The sequence below is a fragment of the Hemitrygon akajei genome, unplaced genomic scaffold, assembly GCF_048418815.1.
Source record: "Hemitrygon akajei unplaced genomic scaffold, sHemAka1.3 Scf000098, whole genome shotgun sequence".
Classification (NCBI taxonomy): Eukaryota; Metazoa; Chordata; class Chondrichthyes; order Myliobatiformes; family Dasyatidae; genus Hemitrygon; species Hemitrygon akajei.
This window is the reverse complement of record NW_027331984.1, coordinates 132096-152320: the sequence shown is the minus strand read 5'-3', so window position 1 is coordinate 152320 and position 20225 is coordinate 132096. Positions and strand designations below refer to the sequence as shown.

At 44.3% G+C, this 20225-nt stretch overlaps 1 protein-coding gene across 1 annotated transcript in view; it reads left to right on the top strand.

The window, feature by feature from the left end:
• Positions 1-429: 429 nt before the first annotated feature.
• The window catches only part of LOC140723033 (uncharacterized), a 39689-nt gene continuing 19893 nt past the window's right edge, over positions 430-20225 (top strand). Inside the window, exon 1 of the mRNA XM_073037658.1 lies at positions 430-566. Coding sequence (XP_072893759.1) covers positions 430-566 — 137 coding nt within the window. The remainder of the gene's footprint in view (positions 567-20225) is intronic.

Sequence of the window (20225 nt, the reverse complement as noted above, 5' to 3'; positions counted from 1 at the left end):
GGAGGGGAGATAGAAACGCCGTGTGATAGGTGAATCCTGGAGGGGGAGTGATGAAGTAAATAGATGGGAATTTGATTGGTGAAAGAGGATGGAGTCCATGGTAGAAAGAAGAATAAAAGTTGGGGGGAACACAAGAGGGAGGCGACGGGCAGACAAGCAAATGAAGTGAGAGAGGGGAAAGGCGATGGGAATTGGAGAAAAAGGGGAAAGGGCCTGGGCACATTGCTGGAAGTTTTAGACAACGATGTTCTTGCCATCAGGTTGCAGGATATCCAAATGGTATATAAGGTGTTGTTCTTCAAACCTGAGTGCGGCCTCATCACCACAGTGGAGGAGGCCATGGATGGACAAATCTGAATGGGAATGGGAATTGGAATTAAAGTCGGTGGCCACTGCAAGATCCCGCTGGTTCTGGCGGATGGATAGTAGATGCATGGCGAAGCGGTCTCCCAATCTGCGTCGAGTCTCATCGATATACAGCCGGCCACACCGGGAGCAACGGGCACAATAAGTGACCGCAACAGACTCACAGGGGAAGTGTCGGCTCACATGGAAGGACTGTTTAGGTAAGGATCTGTGGCACTTCTTCTGCTTGCAAAGATAAAAAAGTCGCACACTGCGAGATCCGTATGGAGAGCAGAACGTGAATAAGGAGATAGGGAGAGGTCTGCTTGGTTGTGGATGTCCGAGGAACTGAGAGAAGGGGATGGCGTTCTACGCTGGTACTTGTTCTATACCTCGTCTGACACTGCTACTTGTCAAACACCATCCCATTCTCTCAATTCCTCCAGCAGCGTGGCATATTCTCTCAGGATGAGGCTTTGCATCCTATAGTCAGACATTTTAATTCCACTTCCCATTCCCACTGCGGAGTATCCATCCATATCCTCCTCCACTGTCGTGATGAGGCCACACTTAGGATGGAGTAATTACACCTTATAGTCCTCTTGGGTTGCATCCAACTGATGGCACAAACATTGACTTTACATACTTCCAGTAATGCCCTCCAGAAACACCGCCTATCTATTTCTCATCCCGTTTTCCCTCTCTCACCTTATCTATTTGACTGCCCATCGCCTCCCTCTGGTGCTACTCCTCGTTATTTGTTTCTTCTATGTCGTTCTCTCTCTTTCACCAACCAACTTCCCAGCTATTTACTTCATCCCTCCCTTCAGGTTTAGCCTATAACCTGGCGTTTTGCTCTAACCTCAGGACCTCCACACCACGATTTATGTCGATGCCTCAGCTTTTTCTTTTTCTCCAGTCTTAGAGTAGTGTTTCGTCCCGAAACTACGACTGTACATTTTTTATTCATAGATTCTGCCTGGCCTGCTGAGTTCCTCAAGCATTTTGTGTGATTCTGATTCTAATTGTTAATATCTACTCCAGAGGACAGACAAGTACCCCTCCCTAAGTAAGCTTCACTGCCCTCTCCGAGACTAACGCTGTCCACAATACACTCGGTACATCTGCAAAAACGTCACGCACAATTCGACCGAACTTTTTCCTCTTCACTGAGCAAGCTCTTTGGGGAGAAAGCCCAGCGCCATCAGTGCAGTGAGTTAGCGACTGTTCTCCCAGGCTGGTTTTCAGTCTCTGGTGTGGTGGCCCTGCTCCACAAACTGGGCATCAGCACCCACAGATCACTTTCTATTTAATAAAGACATTGTCTTCAGCACCACGGTAGATGCCCTTACAGCCATCCACACGATATTCCATTGCCACCTTCCCACACACTTACCCGGCCGCTGCATATTCCATTTCATCATCCCAAGCCCTGCTCTGCGCTCACACCTACACATGGTGAATGTCGTCAGAAACTTTGGTCCTTGGATCTGTGATCTCCTCAGTTCATGGGTTACGTCGCTGAGTCCTGAACACCATTGACCGTGATTTCCCGCTCTTACAGACTGCCAACGTGCTGGAGGTGCATTTAGACCCAGTGTCTCTTGTGTGATCAATAACCCAGACCCAGGCTTAACTGCAACAACATCTCCGGCACGGTGTTTTGTCTGATACTGAGTCTCTGCGGGTGGGTTGAAGATGATATGGCAGGGTAGAGAGCGAGGTGGATGCACATATTGCAGACGGAGACGGAGGGATGGGGACAGAACATGGCGAAATGTGGATGGGGCGGAGGGACGGATGGGAGAGAGAGATGAAATTGCTCAATGGAGACTGCAGGAGTTGCGAGAGAGAGAGTAGCTGGAACAGAGATGGAGATGTAAGAGTGTGTGAATTAGAGAGACAAAGCATAGTTGAAGAGGCAGCGAGGCAAGGGGAGGGAGAGAGACTGACAGAAAGAGAGAGAGCGAGAGAGAGAAGGAGAAAGAGCGAGAGAGATGGAATTGAGAGAGAGGAGTGAGAGAAAATGAGAGACAGAGAGAGAGGTGGAAATTGGGGGCGATAAGTACAGAATAACCCCTTGTTTCTAACATCCACTGAATACTGTTCCAATGCTGAGACACTAAGTACTATGGCTTAGCTCAGTGTTGTCTTGCTGTACTGGTTGTGTGTTTGACCAGAGCCTCTATATACGGCGAGATGACACAGGCTGTTGCTGTGCAGAACAGCAGTGCAGGAGACGAAAAAAAAACTCTTGATTTTAAGTACTCCACCCGCAAATGTTGCATAGGGATGAAGGGGTTAACGTATGAGGAGAGATTGAGTAGCCTGGGATTATATTCTCTGCAGTTCAGAAGAATGAGAGGGGATCTTATAGAAACATGCAACATTTTGAAAGGGATAGATAAGATAGAAGTAGGAAAGTTGTATCCATTGGTAGGTGAGACTCAAACTTGGGGACATTGCCTAAAGATTCAGGGGAGAAGATTTAGCACGGACATGAGGAGAATCTGTGGAATTCTCTGCCCAGTGAAGCAGTTGAGGCATCTTCACTAACTATATTTAAAAAAAACAGATAGTTTTTTTTTTACATTGCAAGACAATTAAGGGTTATGGGGAAGAGGCAGGTCCATTGAGCTGAGTTTACAGACAGATCGTCCATAAACTTATTGAATAGCGAGACAGGTTGGATGGGCCGGATGGCCTACTCCTGCTCCTATTTCTTATTTTTTTAATGTTCTTATGATCATATGGAGCTACTTTGTGCAAACAGATGTTCATTGATTAACCAGGACACCACCGCAATGTCACAAACATGAGTGGATCCAGACAGCAGCTGACCTACTTTGCCTACGAGGAGGACAGTATGTGAGACACCCCACCGTTCTCCACAATGCTTCCAAATGAACCTCAGCCACTTATGTAAATGGATGAAGACATCTGTGTCGTTAGAATCCTAGTTTGATCGTCATCACATTTCGGACATTACACAGAACTGTACCTATTCTGTTGTCGAGCTACTGACTGTCATTGTCTATAATCCGAGCAGGGTGAGTCTGGAATACAACAGTAAAATCACGGGTCAAATCCTGTGGCAGCAGTTCTGGGCACCGACCCCAGGTTAAATCACTTCGTGTAGCAACCCATACTGCAGAACTGTGCGCTCATGTAGAGTGACTGGAAGAGATGGTCCCAGCACCTTATTCCGCCCCCTAAGACGGCAGTGCAGGTTACCCATGCAATTCCCAGCGACACTCTCAGACTACTGGGGTTTTGACAGTTTTCAAACCCGCTCTCTAATTCAACCGAAACAGAGGAATATAGGGATTCAGTTCAGAAGCAACCAAACCAATTACATCTTAAAACACCTTCCTGATGATTTGAAATTAAATGCTAGTTCACTTTTAAAGCTAAAGCAAAGAATGCAAATAGTAGAACTTTTTTCAAAAAAAAATCTGACATATAGATTGGATTGGATAACCACAGAACATTAAGCAGAGGGGAAGATGTAGTAGAGTTAGTTGAATTCAAAAATGAGTACCATGAGATGATACAACAGATGGATGATCATGAAATATATACAGTAGGTATTTAGGTGTCTACAACAAGCAAAATGGATCATATTCCGACAAATGAAAAAAGCGTTCCGTATAATTTACTTCAGGCTTTCGAAAATCTGCCAAACAAAGTTCAATAGTAAACTTACAGCAAATGCAAAGATAGCTTCGATGATAACCGTGTTAACGTCTTTGTTTTAGCAACATATTTTGGCCGAAATCATTCTTGAAAATTTACAAAGAACAGTAAGAACTGAAAAGGATCACATTCCAAAACACCCGTTATCTCTAACCATATCCCATACCCAGCTTCTACAGAATGGCCATTACATTAGCAGTGGAACCTTCATTTCAGAAGGAATAGAATATAAAAGCAAGGCGTAATTAGTACAGTTAGTACATGCAGTACAGTGAGCCGTTTTGGCCCCACTATGAACGGATGTGCTATCATCAGACAAGGGCAGTGCAGTATCAATCGCAGAGGAAGGGAAAACATATCTTTGAAGGATTAAAATACTGGAAGAACTTAAAAGGCCAACCTTATTGGCAACATTTCCAAGAGCAGAAGAGTATCTTATAAATCTTCAGCAACATCTTGTTGTTTTTATATTATATTCCACTTTGAAATGCATCACAACATTGCACTTTCCTTCTTTATGACAAGCTCAATCTGTAAGTCAACCTACACGGAGACTAGCAAGTCGTCTCTTCAGGCCCTCTGCTCCTCTCATGTTTGAATTGTCTCAGATAACATTCTGCACGTTTGTTCCTTTTGCCAAAATGCATTTTCATTTCTTTCTGAAAACTGTATTCCATCTGCTATTTTTTTCGACCATTCTGCCAATTTGTATAAGTCATTAGACAAAGGAGTAGAATTAATCCATTCAAACCAATGATCCCGTCTATCATTTTGTAATGGCTGATCCTGGATCGATTCAACCCCGTACACCTGCCCTCTCACCATATACCCTGATGCTCAGATTTCCTTCCTCAATCATATTGCTTCCTTGGCACTACCGACCCATCCAACTATCTTCAGAACATCTCTGAACGTTGCAAGAAAGCTATCAATTCCATTATCTCAATCATTGACAAGCAATATGAGAGGAAGCATTCTAAATACAGGCCCCTGAGGAAGATTGCCAGTTACTGGCAGCAAACCAGAAAATGCCTTTTTTATTCCACTTGCTGACTCCTGCTATTCTACTATCCCTCCAACCACGTCAGTATCTTCCCTGTAATGCCATGTGATTTTATCTTGTTATGAAGCATCATGAGTAGCACCATAGCAACTGCTTTTCAAAAATCCAAGTAAAGGACATCCACTGCCTTTCCTTTTCTCCATACTACTTGTTACGTCCTTAAGGAACTGTTTCAGATTTGTCAGGCACGATGTCTGTTGACAGAGATCATGCTGTTTTTGACAGCTTTATCATTCATCTACAATTACCAGAAACATCATTGTTATTACTGGACACCAAAACGTTCAAAGCTACTGAGGTTAGTCTATCAGTCTTAAAATATGTTTCTTTATTTGCCTTCGTCCCTTCTTAAAGTGTGCAGTGACATTTGAAATCAGAGTGTCCTCCGAACCCATACCAGAATCGAGTGATTCATGAAAGATCATAACCAATGCATTTGCCATCTCTTCGGCAACATCTTTAAGAGCTCCATGTTGTACAATGTATGCCTTTTCGTTTCCCTGGCACTTTTTCATTTGTAATAGCAAAGGCTCTCACATGTTCTCCCTGGCACGCAATGCCTTCCACAGTGAGGTCTAATGCGAAGTTCTCATTCGGATCATATACCATTTCTTTTCCCCCTATTACGACTTCACCAACATCATTTCTAGTGGTCTATTTTCAGCTCTCACCTCCCTTTTACTCTTTACGTAACTGAAAAACAGACTTTTAGCATCCTACTTCATGTCATTGGCTAGTTTGCCCACATATTTAATTTTTTTGATTATTTTGAGTTTCCTGGCCACTTTTTTTGGATTAAAAAAAAACATAATAACTTCTTAAACATGATGCGACCCTTCCTACAGTCAACACCTCGGTCCGAGAACCAAGTGCCTCTGCTATAAAAGTTGACTGTGCAATATTGCTAGTTTCTAAAGTAAAATCTTCCCGTGGAATGCTGCAAACAAATGTTGTTTTTCGTATTTATTTGATTGTGCAATTTGAGTCTGAGAAGGGAGAGTTATACTTTTTTTTAACACACAACGTCCAAATTGTCTAAGTCAGTGTTAACAGTAATAAATACAAGGTGTTGCTCTTTCTAGCCGACGCACAGATTTCTACTTCTCCCTTCTGCAAAACTCCTTCCACATATCGCATTGGTTCGCTGCCCTGCTTTGGAACTTTCAATCCCTAATTCCCGACGATACATCAGTCAGGTACACTACCACGCCTCATTCCTCCTCATGTCTTACCCACTCTAAACTCCGCACTCTCTGCGCCTATCCCAAACTTACCAACAAACCCCCAGACAAAGATTGTGCTGTTGTAATGTTTCGGATGGAATTTGTGGAGTCCAACACCTCCTTATCCCTACCACATAAAGAAAGCCCAGCTCCGCAGCGTCACAAAACTGTCTCCGACACTGTTACTGACCTCATCAGTTCTGCAGATCTCCCATCCACTGTCACCAAATTCACAGATCCTTCACCCAGATCTGCTTATTTTGACCCAATACCCAAGATCCACAATCGTGACTGTTCCGGGTAGACCCATTTGCTGCCTTCTCCTGACCCACTGTACTCCAATGCTCGTACCTCAACCCATTCTGTCTTCCCAGCTACATGGGCGAAACTTATCATGCTCGTGATCTCCTCTCTAATGAGCAATTTCCTGACCACGATTGCCTCATTTTCAGCGTGAATGACCACTCTCAATACACCTCTACCCTGATCCGACATCACTTTCCTCTGTCTGGCAGAATTCATCCTCACCCTCAATATTTTTCTTTCGGCTCCTTCTGCTTTATCCAGGCACGAAGGCTGTCTATGGGTTTCGTCCCTGTGCCAAACTTTCCCCAGAAATGTTCCCCATCTTGTCCTCCAGAACACTGATGACTGCATTGATGCTTTTCATGCACCTGCTCTGAGGCCGTGAATTTCATCACATTTGCCACCAACGTCCACACTGACCTTAAATACACTTGGTCCATTATAACAACTCCCTTCCCTTGCTCAATCTCTGTGTCTCCATCACTGGAGATAAATTGTCGACCCTCTTCATTAGAAACATACCGTCTCCAACTGTTATCTGGTCCATATCTCTTCCCTCGCAGTTTCCTGTAAAAATACCATTCCCTTTTCTCCTTTCCTTCATCTCATCTGCATCTGCTCCAAGAATGGGGCCTCCATTCCAGATCAGAGCTACCTTCTCTCTGCGGCCCTAAATACAGATTGCAGTCTTTTCCACAGTTGCTGCCTAATCTTCTGAGCTCTTCCTGCGTTTTAATCCTTCAAACTTAATTAATTAAATATAATTCCCCTCCTGTACAAATGATACCGCACTCACCTTCTAGCACATCCCTTATTAGTGAGACCAAAACGGGTCACAGTACGCCAAAAGCAGCCTGCCCAGAGTTTTCGGAAGTTTCATTCATTCTTGCTTTTATATTCTATTCCTCTTGAAATGAATGCTAATATCGCATTGGCATTTCGCAGCAGCGACTCAACCGGCCAATAAACGTTTAAGGAATTCTAAAATATTCCGTGCTTTTATTTAATCATACAGGAGAAGAGACTGTATTCAATTCCCTACCTCTTTGCCCATTCTCCCAATCCGTCTAAATCATTGTGGAGCCTGTCTGCTTTTTCAAAACTATCTTCCCCTCTACCTATCTTCGCATCATCTGAAAGTTTTGCCACAGAGCCATCTATTCCACTTCCGCAGAATGCTAGAACATAGAATATAGAACGTAGAACAACACAGCACAGTACAGGCCATTCGGCCCACAATGCTGAGCCGACCCTTAAACCCTGCCTCCAATGTAACCCTCCACCTTAAATTCCTCCATATGTCTGTCTAGTAGTCTTTTAACGTTCACTAATGTATCTGACTCCACCACTGACTCAGGCTGTGCATTCCATGCAACAACCACTCTCTGAGTGAAACATCACCCTCTAATATCCCCCTTGAACTTTCCTCTCCTTACCTTAAAACCATGTCCTCTTGTATTTTGAATTGAGTGGTACCCTGGGGAAGAGGCCCTGGCTGTCCACTCTATCTATTCTTCTTAATATCCTGTATACCTCTATCATGTCTCCTGTCATCCTCCTTCTCTCAAGAGAGTAAAGCCCTAGCTCCCTTAATCTCTGATCATAATGCATACTCTCTAAACCGGGCAGCATCCTGGTAAATCTCCTCTGTACTCTTTCCAAAGCTTCCACGTCCTTCCTACAGTGAGGCGATCAGAAATGGACACAGTACAGCAAGTGTGGCGTAACCAGAATTTTATAGAGTGTATCATTCCCCAGCGACTCTTAAACTCTATCCCTCGATTTATGAAAGCTAACACTTCATAAGCTTTTGTAACTACACTATCTACCTGTGAGGCAACTTTCAGGTATCTGAGGACTTGTACCCCCATATCCCTCTACTCATCCACACTCCCAAGTACCCTGCCATTTACTTTGTACTCTGTCTTGGAGTTTGTCCTTCCAAAGTGTACCACCTCATACTTCCGGTCTGAACTCCATCTGCCACTTTGCAGCCCAATTCTGCATCCTATCAATGTCTCTCTGCAATCTTCGACAATTCACAACGCGATCTACAACACCAGCAACCTTTGTGTCGTCTGCAAACTTGCCAACCCACCCTTCTACACCCACTTCCAGGTCATTAATAAAAATCCCAGAACCAATCCTTGTGGGTCACCACTAGTCACAACCCTCCAATCAGAATGTACTCCCTCCACCATGACCCTCTGCCTTCTGCAGGCAAGCCAATTCTGAATCCATCTGGCCAAACTTCCCTGGATCCCATGCCTTCAGACTTTCTGAATAAGCCTACCGTGTGGTACCTTGTCAAATGCCTTACTAAAATCCCTATAGATCAGATCCACTGCACTTCCCTTATCTCTATGCCTGATCACCTCCTCAAAGAACTCTATCAGGCTTGTTAGGCACGATCTGCCCTTCACAAAGCCATGCTGACTGTCCCTGATCAGACCATGATTTTCTAAATGCCCATAAATTCTATTTATACGATTTTTTTCTAACAGCTTTTCCACCACAGGCGTAAGGCTCAATAGTCTATAATTACCTGGACTATCCCTATCACCTTTTTCTCAGCAAGGGGATAACAGTCGCCTCCCTCCAATTCTCCGGTACCATTCCCGTGGACAACGAGGATATAACGATTCTAGCCAGAAGCTCAGCATTCTCTTCCCTCGCCTCGTGGAGCAGCTTGCGGAATATTCCATCAGGCCTCGGGGACTGATCCGTCCTAATGTATTTTAACAACTCCAAACCATCTTCTGCCATAATATCAACATGCTCCAGAACATCAACTTCACTCATATTGTCCTCACCGCCATCAAGTTCCCTCCCATTGGTGAATACCGAAGAGAAGTATTCATTGAGGACCTCCCTCACTTCCACAGCCTCCAGGCACATCTTCCCACCTTTATCCCTAACTGGCCTTATCTTCACTCCTGTCAACCTTTTCTTCTTCACAAAATTGAAGTATACCTTGTGGTTTTTCTTTACGAAACTCGCTAAGCCCTTCTGATGCCCCTTTCTTGCTCTCCTCAGCCCCTTCTTAAGTTCCTTTCTTGCTACCCTATTTCCTGAATAAACCCATCTGATCCTTGCTTCCTAAACATGTATGCTGCCTTCTTCTATCTGACTAGATTCTCCACCTCACTTGTCACCCATGGTTCCTTCACACTACCATTCTTTATCTTCCTCACCGGGACCAATTTTTCCCTAACATCCTGCAAGAGATCCTTAAACATCAACCACATGTCCATAATACATTTCCCTGCAAAAACATCATCCCAATTCACACCCGCAATTTCTAGACTTATAGCCTCATAATTTGCCCTTCACAAATTAAAAATCTTCCTGTCCTCTCTGATTCTATCCTTTTCCATGATAATGCTAAAGGCCAGGGAGCGGTGGGCACTGTCCCCCAGATGTTCACAGACAGAGATTTGTGACCTGACCCGTTTTGTTACCTAATACTAGATCTACTATGGCATTACCCCTGGTAGGAATGTCAACATACTGTGATAGAAATCCGTCCTGGATGCACTTAACAATCTCTGCCCCGTCTAAACCACTGGAACTAATCAGTTGCCAATCAATATTAGGTAAGTTACAGTCACACATGGTACCAACCCTGTTATTTTTACACTTTTTCAAAATCTGCCTCCCAATCTGCTCCTCTGTATCTCGGCTGCTATCAGGAGATCTATAGAATACTCCCAATAGAGTAGCTGCTACCTTCCTGTTCCTGACTTCTACCGATACTGACAGAGAAGATGATCCTGATACATTACCCACCCTTTCCTTAGCTGTAATAGTATCCCTGACCAGTAATGCCCACCCCTCCTTTCCATTTCACCTTCACTGTCCCTTTTAAAGCATTGAAATCCTGGAATTTTGAGAATCCATTCCTGCCCTGGTGCCAGCCAAGTCTCTGTAATGGCCACCACATCATAATTCCATGTATGTATCCAAGCTCTCTGTTGATCACCTTTGTTCCTGATGCTTCTTACATTGAAGTACACACACTGAAGCCCTTCTACCTTACTACCTTTACACCCTTTATTCTGTTTCCCTTTCCTCAAAGCCTCTTCATAAGCTAGATCTGGCTTTACTCCAAGCACTATACTTGCAGCTCTCGCATGACATTTATCCTCCTCCACCTCACTATCTGCTCTAACACTCTGTATCCCTTCTCCCTGCAAATCTATTTTAAATCCCACGGAGCAGCAGTAGCAAAACTTCCCGCAAGATGGTAGTCCCCTTCCAGTTCAGTTCAGGGTAGTTAAGAAAGCTTATGGAGTATTAGGTTTCATAAGTCGAGGGATAGAGTTTAAGAGTAGCGATGTAATGATGCAGCTATATAAAGCTATGGTTAGGCCACACTTGGAGTACTGTGTCCAGTTCTGGTCGCCTCACTATAGGAAGGATGTGGATGCATTGGAAAGGGTACAGAGGAGATTTACCAGGATGCTGCCTGGTTTAGAGTGTATGCATTATGATCAGAGATTAGAGGAGACTGAGCTTTACTCTCCAGAGTGATGGAGGATGAGAGGAGACATGATAGAGGTATGCAGGATATTAAGAGAAATAGATATAGTGGACAACCAGCGCCTCTTCACCAGGGTACCACTGCTCAGTACAAGAGAACATGGCTTTAAGGTAAAAGGAGGGAAGTTCAAAGAGGAGATTAGAGGATGGCTTTTTACTCAGCGAGTGGTTGGTGCATGGAATGCACTGCCTGAGACAGTGGTGGAGGCAGATACAGTAGTGAAATTTAGGAGACTACTAGACAGGTATATGGAGGAATTTAAGGTGGGGGGGTTATATGGGAGGCAGGGTTTAAGGGTCGGCACAACATTGTAGGCCGAATTTCCTGTACTGTGTTGTATTGTTCTATGTTTTATGAACTATTGGAACTAATCAGGTGCCAATCAATATTAGGGAAGTTAAAGTCACCCATGATAAAAACCCTGTTATTTTTGCACCTTTCCAAAATCCCAATCTGCTCGTCCGTATCTTTGCTGCTCCCAGCGGGCCCGTTGGATACTCCCAGTAGAGTAACTGCTCCCTTCCTGTTCCTGACTTCTACCGATACTGACAGAGATGATGATCCAGCTACATTACCCACCCTCTCTGTAGCTGTAATAGTATCCCTGACCTGTAATGCCACCCTTCATCCCTCCCCCCCATCCCTTTTAAAGCACTGAAATCCAGGAATATTGAGAATCCATTCCTGCCCTGGTGCCAGCCAAGTCTCTGTAATGGCCACCACATCATAATTCCATGCATGTATCCAAGCTCTCAGTTCATCACCTTTGTTCCTGATGCTTCTTTCATTGAAGTTCAGGTACTTTTTCCCCTTCTACCTTACTAAATTTACACGTTTTATTCTGCTTCACTTTCTTCAAAGCCTCTTTATATGTCAGATCTGGCTTTACTCCATGCACTATACTTGCAGATCTCGCATGACCTTTATCCTGCTCCACCTCACTATCTGCTCTAATATTCTGGTTCCCCTCCCCCTGCATACCTAGATTAAACCCCCCGGGGATTCACTAGCAATCCTTCCCACAAGGATGTTAGTCCCCATCCAGTTCAGCTGCAACCCATCCGTCGGAACAGGTCTCACATTCCCTGGAACAAAGCCCAATTGTCCAGAAACATGAAGCGCTCCCTCCCGCACCAACTCCTTAGCCACGTATTTAGCTGCATTATCTTCCTATTTCTGGCCTTACTAGCATGTAGCTGGTCCTGTCCTTCAAATTTGAATCTGCCTCTCTAAATCTTCTTTGTAGGAACTCTTCCTTCTTCCTATCCACGTCATTGGTCCCTACATAGATCACGACATCCGGCTGCTCACCCTCCCTCTTGACAATACTGAGAACTCGATCCAAGATATCGTGGGCCCTGGCACCTGGGAGGCAACAGACCATCCGGGATTCTCGATCTCTTCCACAGAACCTCTCATCTGTCCCCCTAACTATCGAATCCTCAATCACTACTGCTCTCCTCTTTTCCCTCCTTCTCTTCTGAGCTGAGGGTCCAGTCTCGGTGCCAGAGACACAACCACTGCAACTTGTCCCTGGTAGGTCGTCCCCATCAACAGTATCCAAAACGTTCTTACGTATAACGTAAGCGATCCCAACGCAGACCACTGTGGAATACCACTAGTCACTGACAGCCTACCAGAAAAGGCTCTCTTTATTCTCACTCTTTCCTACCTGCTAAACAGTCATTGCTTTCTCTATGCTAGCATCTATCATGTAACACCGTGGATCTTGACGTTTTTAGCAGCCTCATGTCTGATGCCTTATCAGAGGTCTTCTAAGAATCCAAGAACAGAACAGCTACCGATTCTACATTATCTATTCTGCTTGATAATCTCTGAAGGAATTCCAAAAGCTTTAGCAAACAAAACCTTCCCCTGAGGAAAACTTGCTGACATTTGTCAGAAAATATGTTGACTGTAATATTCGATTTAAGCATCTTCCTAGACACTGAAATCAGCCTTATTGTCCTGTCCTTTCTTCTGGCTCTCTCCCTTCCTGACAGTTTGAGTGACGTTTGCAATTTTCCATTTTTCCGGATCCATGCCAGATTCAATTGACACTTGAAAGATCACTATTGCTGCTTCCACAATCACGTGATCCATGTATTAGGTCCCTGGTGGGGCATAATATCTTGTCCAGGAGACTTTTAAAACTTCAGGCTTCGATATCCAAAGAACCTTCTCTCTTCCAATGGCAACTTCACACGCATTGTCCTTGACAGTCTCGAATTTCTGACATATTTCTTGTTCGTTTGTTCTGTATTTTTGATATTTTTGTATTCACCAGGTGGCCCTGTAATGCCACAAGTGACCCCTCTGTTTCTGGGATGAGGTCTCCCGATGTGAGCCAGGCTTTGGAAGCTTCTTTGTAGACATCTAGTCTGCTCAGATGACGGACTAGTGTTCCAGGGAGGGTCATGATCCCCCATTTGTTAACTTCTTCTCCTGTAGTGACTATGTCATAAGCTTTCTGAGTTGTTCTTTCCTTTAGGTGTAATGGCGTGTACTTCTTGTCAGAATGCATATGTTCACAAGAGGTATGAATTCCGTTTTTTTTTTAAGAAACTATATTATTAGAAGTGTTATCTGACTGTTTAGTATTTAACACCCTGGAAGAGGTTCCACTGCTATTGTAATGGTTTTTCTGTAGCAGGTTAATTTGGATTATGGTTAGCGATAACGGGTGTTTTCGAAAGTGAACTGGATCTTTTGTTAATGTAATCGTGATTAGATGGAGCAAGGGTTCACAGTTGACAGAGGATTGGTCAATATGTCACTTGGAAGAGTTAAGTTTAATTATAATTGTCCCTTTTGTTTTTTTTTCCTATCTTTATTTTCTTTTCTAAACATTTAATTAAGATTCATAAATATAATTCCTTTTATCTTATACCACGTGCCGTCTATTATTTCTTGGCACTGACTTTATAACAGGGCAGCAAAGTACACAGCATCCACACTGAATGGGGTTTGCGGTGGGAGAGCTCTCTGAGTATCATGAGTTCGGCAAGACCGGAGTGTATATTAATCTAGACTTACGCAGCCAGGGAAACCAGCGGGGTTTCATGCTATTGTTTAATGTCTGTTATTATTCTTCCCCTTCTGTCCTCAGTAATGTTAATCTAAGTGTGCTGGAGTGTACATTTTTCTTTCAAAAAGTTTCTCCTTTGAGGTCTTATTTTTCTTTGTAAGTTTTCCAGATTGATATCGAGCCGAAATTTGTTGCCAAGCGAAGACGTTATTTAGAATATACCGGAAGTGTTTATTGCACTTGTTTTAAGTTTACTATTGAGCTTTGTTTGCCAGATTTTCTTAATCCTGAAGTAAATTCTGTGGAAAGTTTTGACTCTGTGGCAGTCGGATTTTCTTTTTGCTTTGACACCTAGATACCTATATATTTCATTGTCATCTATCTGTTGTATGGTATCATGCTAATCGGTGTTAAATTCGACTAACTCTATTACTTCTTTCTCACTGTTTAATGTTCTGTACTTACCTTGTCCAGAGTAACATAGAAACATAGAAAACCTACAGCACAATACAGGCCCTGCGGCCAACAAAGTTGTGCCGAATATGTCCCTACCTGAGAAATTACTAGGCTTACCTATAGCCCTCTATTTTCCTAAGATCCATGAACCTACCTAAATATCTTAATAGACCCTACCGTATCCGCCTCCACCACCATTGCCGGCAGCGCATTGCGCGCACTCACGCATATGTTCCTAATTTTCGAAAAGTGATCTGCTATTGTATTAATTGCTTTAGCTTTATTGGTGATGTAGCGTTTAATTTCATATCGTCCAGGAAGGTGTGTTAAGGTAAGAACGCTTGGTTGTTTCTGATCTGAAACCCTATGCTTCTCTGATTCAGTCAATTACAGAGCATGTTCGCAGACAGTCCAAACCCTAATCGGCATTGAGTGTCGCCCGGAAAAATGCTTTGGTTTAATTTGAAATGCATGGGGAACCTGCGCCACCGTCTCTTGTGCGGTCGAACATGCCGGGGTCGTTCTTCACCGTGAGTCTACATGAGCGCACAGTTTCGCAGTCGGCATTGCTGTACGAAGGGTTTTTATCTGAGGTCGTTTCCTCAACTCCTGCCACTGGATCCGACCTGTGGATGGACAGTTCTACCCTGGACTCTACTCCAATAACACTCACTGAGCGTCATTACCTGGACAACAGAACAGGTGCAGCGGAAAAGCAATGACGACCAACCTGGGACTCTAACGATGTTGATGCCTTCTCTCATTTGCTTAAGTGATTCAGGTTAATTTGGAAGCTTTGTGGAAAACTGTGAGGGGTCTCACATACTGTCCTCACAGTAGGCAAAGTAGGTGGCGGGTTCAGCTGCTGTCTGGATCCGCTCATGTTTGTGATATTGATGTGGTGTCCTAGTTAATTAATGAGCTTCGGTTTGCACAATGTTGCTCCATTCGATGATGCAATACTTGCGGTTGGAATACTTAAAATCACGAGTTGTTTTTTCTTCTCCTGCATTGGCTGTTCTGGATAGCAACAGCACGTGTCATCCCTCCATATATAGAGGCTCTGGACAAGCACACACCCAGTACAGCAAGTCGACACTGAGGTAAGCCGAAGCACTTAGCGTCTGGCAGTAGACAAGTGATTATGCTGTACGTATCGTGTTTTCTCTCTCTCTCTCTCACCCCCTCGCCCTCTCCCTCCCTCTTTCTCTCTCTATGTCTCTCTGTCCTCTCTGTCTCTCTCTTACTCACACCGTCTCCTACCTCTCTATCTCTGTTCTGGCTCCTTTCTCTCCTACTTCCTCCAGCATCCGTCTTACAATTTCATCTCTCTTTCTTTCTGTCTCTCACCGCCAGTCGTCCCTCCGTCTCTGTCCCCATTATGCAATATCCCGCACCCAGCCCTCCATTTCTACTGGAATATATGAATCCACCTCGATTTTTACCCTCCCATATCGTCTTCATCCCAGGCAAAGAGACTCTGTATCAGACAAATCAGCGTGCCGGAGATGTTTGTGAGGTTAAACCTGGGGCTCGGTTAATAATTACACCAGGATCACTGGGTCTACATGCATCTCTGTCATGTGCGCAGTTTATGAGAAGAGGGAAATCACGGTCAGTGGTGCTCAGGTCACAGCGACGTCAGCCCATGGACTGAGAGGTGTCACAGGTCCTATTACCAAGGTTTCTGACCACACTCACCAGAGTGACGGTATGAGCGAAGGGCGGGGCGTGGGATGATGAAAGGGGATATGGAGCGGCTGAGTGAGAGTGTGGGAAGTTGGCAATGGAAAATCCTGTGGATTATTATAAGGGTATCTACTTTCGTACAGAAGACAGAGTCATTATTAAATGAAAAGAGATATGTTGGTGGTGATGCCCAGTTTGAGGAACTGTTGCATCATAGGCAGAGATGAAAGATACTTAAAATCACAATTTGTTTTTCTTCTCCTGCATTGGCTGTTCCGGATAGCAGCAGCCTGTGTCATTTCTCCGTATCTAGAGACTCTGGACAAACGTACACCCAGTACAGCAAGTCAGCTCTGAGGTAAGCCGTAGCACTTAGAGTCTCTGCAGTGGAACTACAGTCACTGGATGATAAAGACTAGGGATTATGCTTCTGTATTGTCCTCTCTCTCTCTCTCTCAATTTCATATCTCTCTCCTCTCTCTCTATCCCACTCCATCTAACTCACACCGTCTCCTACCTCTCTATCTCTGTTAATATTCAGTTTTTTCCCCACTTCCTCCAGTATCCGTCTTACAACTTCATCTCTCTCTCACGGTCTATCTCGCCGCCATTCGTCCCTCCGTCTCTGTCCCCATTATGCAATAACCCGCCCCCAGCCGCCCGTTTCTACTAGAATATATGTATCCACCTCGATCTTTACCCTCCCATATCATCTTCATCCCATCCAAACAGACTCTGTTTCAGACAAATCAGCGTGTCAGAGACGTTGGTGAGATTATAGACAATAGACAATAGGTGCAGAAGTAGACCATTCGGCCCTTCGAGCCTGCACAACCATTTTGAGATCACGGCTGATCAATTACTATCAATACCCGGTTCCTGCCTTGTCCCCATATCCCTTGATTCCCCTATCCATAAGATACCTATCTAGCTCCTTCTTCTTCTGTTTTTTTTTGCTCCTTCTTGAAAGCATCCAGAGAATTGGCCTCTACTACCTTCCTAGGCAGTGCATTCCAGACCCCCACAACTCTCTGGGAGAAGAAGTTTTTCCTTAACTCTGTCCTAAATGACCTACAACTTATTCTCAAACCATGCCCTCTGGTACTGGACTCTCCCAGCATCTGGAACATATTTCCTGCCTCTATCTTGTCCAATCCCTTAATAATCTTATATGTTTCAATCAGATCCCCTCTCAATCTCCTTAACTCTAGCGTGTACAAGCCTAGTCTCTCTAACCTCTCTGCGTAAGACAGTCCAGACATCCCAGGAATTAACCTCGTGAATCTACGCTGCACTTCCTCTACAGCCAGGATGTCCTTCCTTAACCCTGGAGACCAAAACTGTACACAATACTCCAGGTGTGGTCTCACCAGGGCTCTGTACAAATGCAAGAGGATTTCTTTGCTCTTGTACTCAATTCCCTTTGTAATAAAGGCCAACATTCCATTAGCCTTCTGCACAGCCTGCTGCACTTGCTCATTCACCTTCAGTGACTGATGAACAAGGACTCCGAGATCTCTTTGTATTACACCCTTACCCAACTCTATACCATTCAGATAATAATCTGCTTTCCTGTTCTTACTCCCAAAGTGGATAACCTCACACTTATTCACATTAAATGCCATCTGCCAAGTATCTGCCCACTCACCCAGCCTATCCAAGTCACCCTGAATTCTCCTAACATCCTCATCACATGCCACACTGCCACCCAGCTTAGTATCATCAGCAAATTTGCTGATGTTATTTTCTATGCCTTCATCCAAATCGTTAGCGTAAATGGTAAACAGCTGTGGTCCCAATACCGAGCCCTGTGGCACCCCACTAGTCACCACCTGCCATTCCGAGAAACACCCATTCACCGCTACCCTTTGCTTTCTATCTGCCAACCAGTTTTCTATCCATGTCAATGCCTTCCCCCCGATGCCTTGAGCTTTGATTTTACCCACCAATCTTCTATGTGGGACCTTATCAAATGCCTTCTGGAAATCGAGGTACACTACATCCACTGGATCTCCCCCGTCTAACTTCCTGGTTACATCCTCGAAAAACTCCAACAGATTAGTCAAACATGATTTACCCTTGGTAAATCCATGCTGGCTCAGCCCAATCCTATCACTGCTATCTAGATATGCCACTATTTCATCCTTAATAATGGACTCTAGCATCTTTCCCACCACCGATGTCAGGCTGACAGGTCGATAGTTCTCTGTTTCCTCCCTCCCTCCTTTCTTAAAAAGTGGGATAACATTAGCCATTCTCCAATCCTCAGGAACTGATCCTGAATCTAAGGAACATTGGAAAATGCTTACCAATGCATCCGCAACTTCCAGGGCCACCTCCTTTAGTACCCTAGGGTGCAGACCATCTGGACCTGGAGATTTGCCAGCCTTCAGTCCCATCAGTCTTCTCATCACCGTTTCCTTCCGAATGCCAATCTGTTTCATTTTCTCTGTTACTCTATGTCCTTGGCCCATCCATACATCTGGGAGACTGCTTATGTCTTCCTTAGTGAAAACAGATCTAAAGTACTCATTAAATTCTTCTGCCATTTCTCTGTTTCCCATAACAATTTCACCCAATTCATTCTTCAAGGGCCCAGCATTGTTCTTAACTATCTTCTTTCTCTTCACATACCTAAAAAAGCTTTTGCTATCTTCCTTTATATTCCTGGCTAGCTTGCGTTCGTACCTCAGTTTTTCTCCCCGTATTGTCTTTTTAGTTAAGTTCTGTTGTTCCTTAAAAACTTCCCAATCATCTGTCCTCCCACTCACCTTAGCTCTGTCATATTTCCTTTTATTTTAATGATATGCAATCTCTGACTTCCTTTGTCAACCACTGTGGCCCCTTTCCCCCCTTTGAATCCTTCCTTCTCTTGGGGATGAACTGATTTTGCACCTTGTGCATTATTCCCAAGAATACCTGCCATTGCTGTTCCACTGTCTTTTCTGCTAGGCTATCCTTCCAGTCAACTTCGGCCAGCTCCTCCCTCATGGCTCCATCGTTTCCCCTGTTCATCTGCAACACTGACACCTCCGAGCTGCACTTATCCCTCTCAAATTGCAGATAAAAGCTTATCATAATGTGATCACTACCTCCTAATGGCTCCTTTACTGCAAGATCGCTTATCAAATCCTGTTCATTACATAACACTAAATCCAGAATAGTCTTGTCCCTGGTCGGCTCTTGTACAAGCTGTTCCAAGAATGCATCCCGTAGGCACTCTACAAACTCCCTATCCTGTGGTGCAGCACCAACCTGATTCTCCCAGTTCACCTGCATGTTGAAATCCCCCATAACTACTGCGACATTACCTTTGCCACATGCCAATGTTAACTCCCTATTCAACTTGCACCCAATATTCATGCTACTGTTTGGTGGCCTGTAGACAACACCCATTTGGGTCCTTTTGCCCTTACTGTTCCTCAGTTCTATCCACACAGACTCTACTTCTCCTGATCCTATGTCCCCCCTTGCAAAGGACTGAATCTCATTCCTCACCAACAGGGCCACACCACCCCCTCTGCCCACATTTCTGTCCCTACGATAGCACGTATACCCTTGTATATTCATTTCCCAGTTGTGATCTCCCTGCAGCCACGTCTCCGTTATCCCAACAACATCATAGTTACCCATTCCCACCTGGGCTTCAAGCTCATCCGCCTTATTTCTGACAATTCGTGCATTCAGATATAGAAATTTTAGCCCATTTCTCCTCTCTCTGTTTGAATCGCTGCCTATTGTGCTTAACCCAGCTCCCCGAACTCCCATCGGGCTATACGCCCCTAGAATTTTGTTATCCTTCCTAAATTTACTTATTTGTTCAACACATTTAACTCCATGTTCCGTCAGACAATCCCTCTGTACATGAGACCTCCT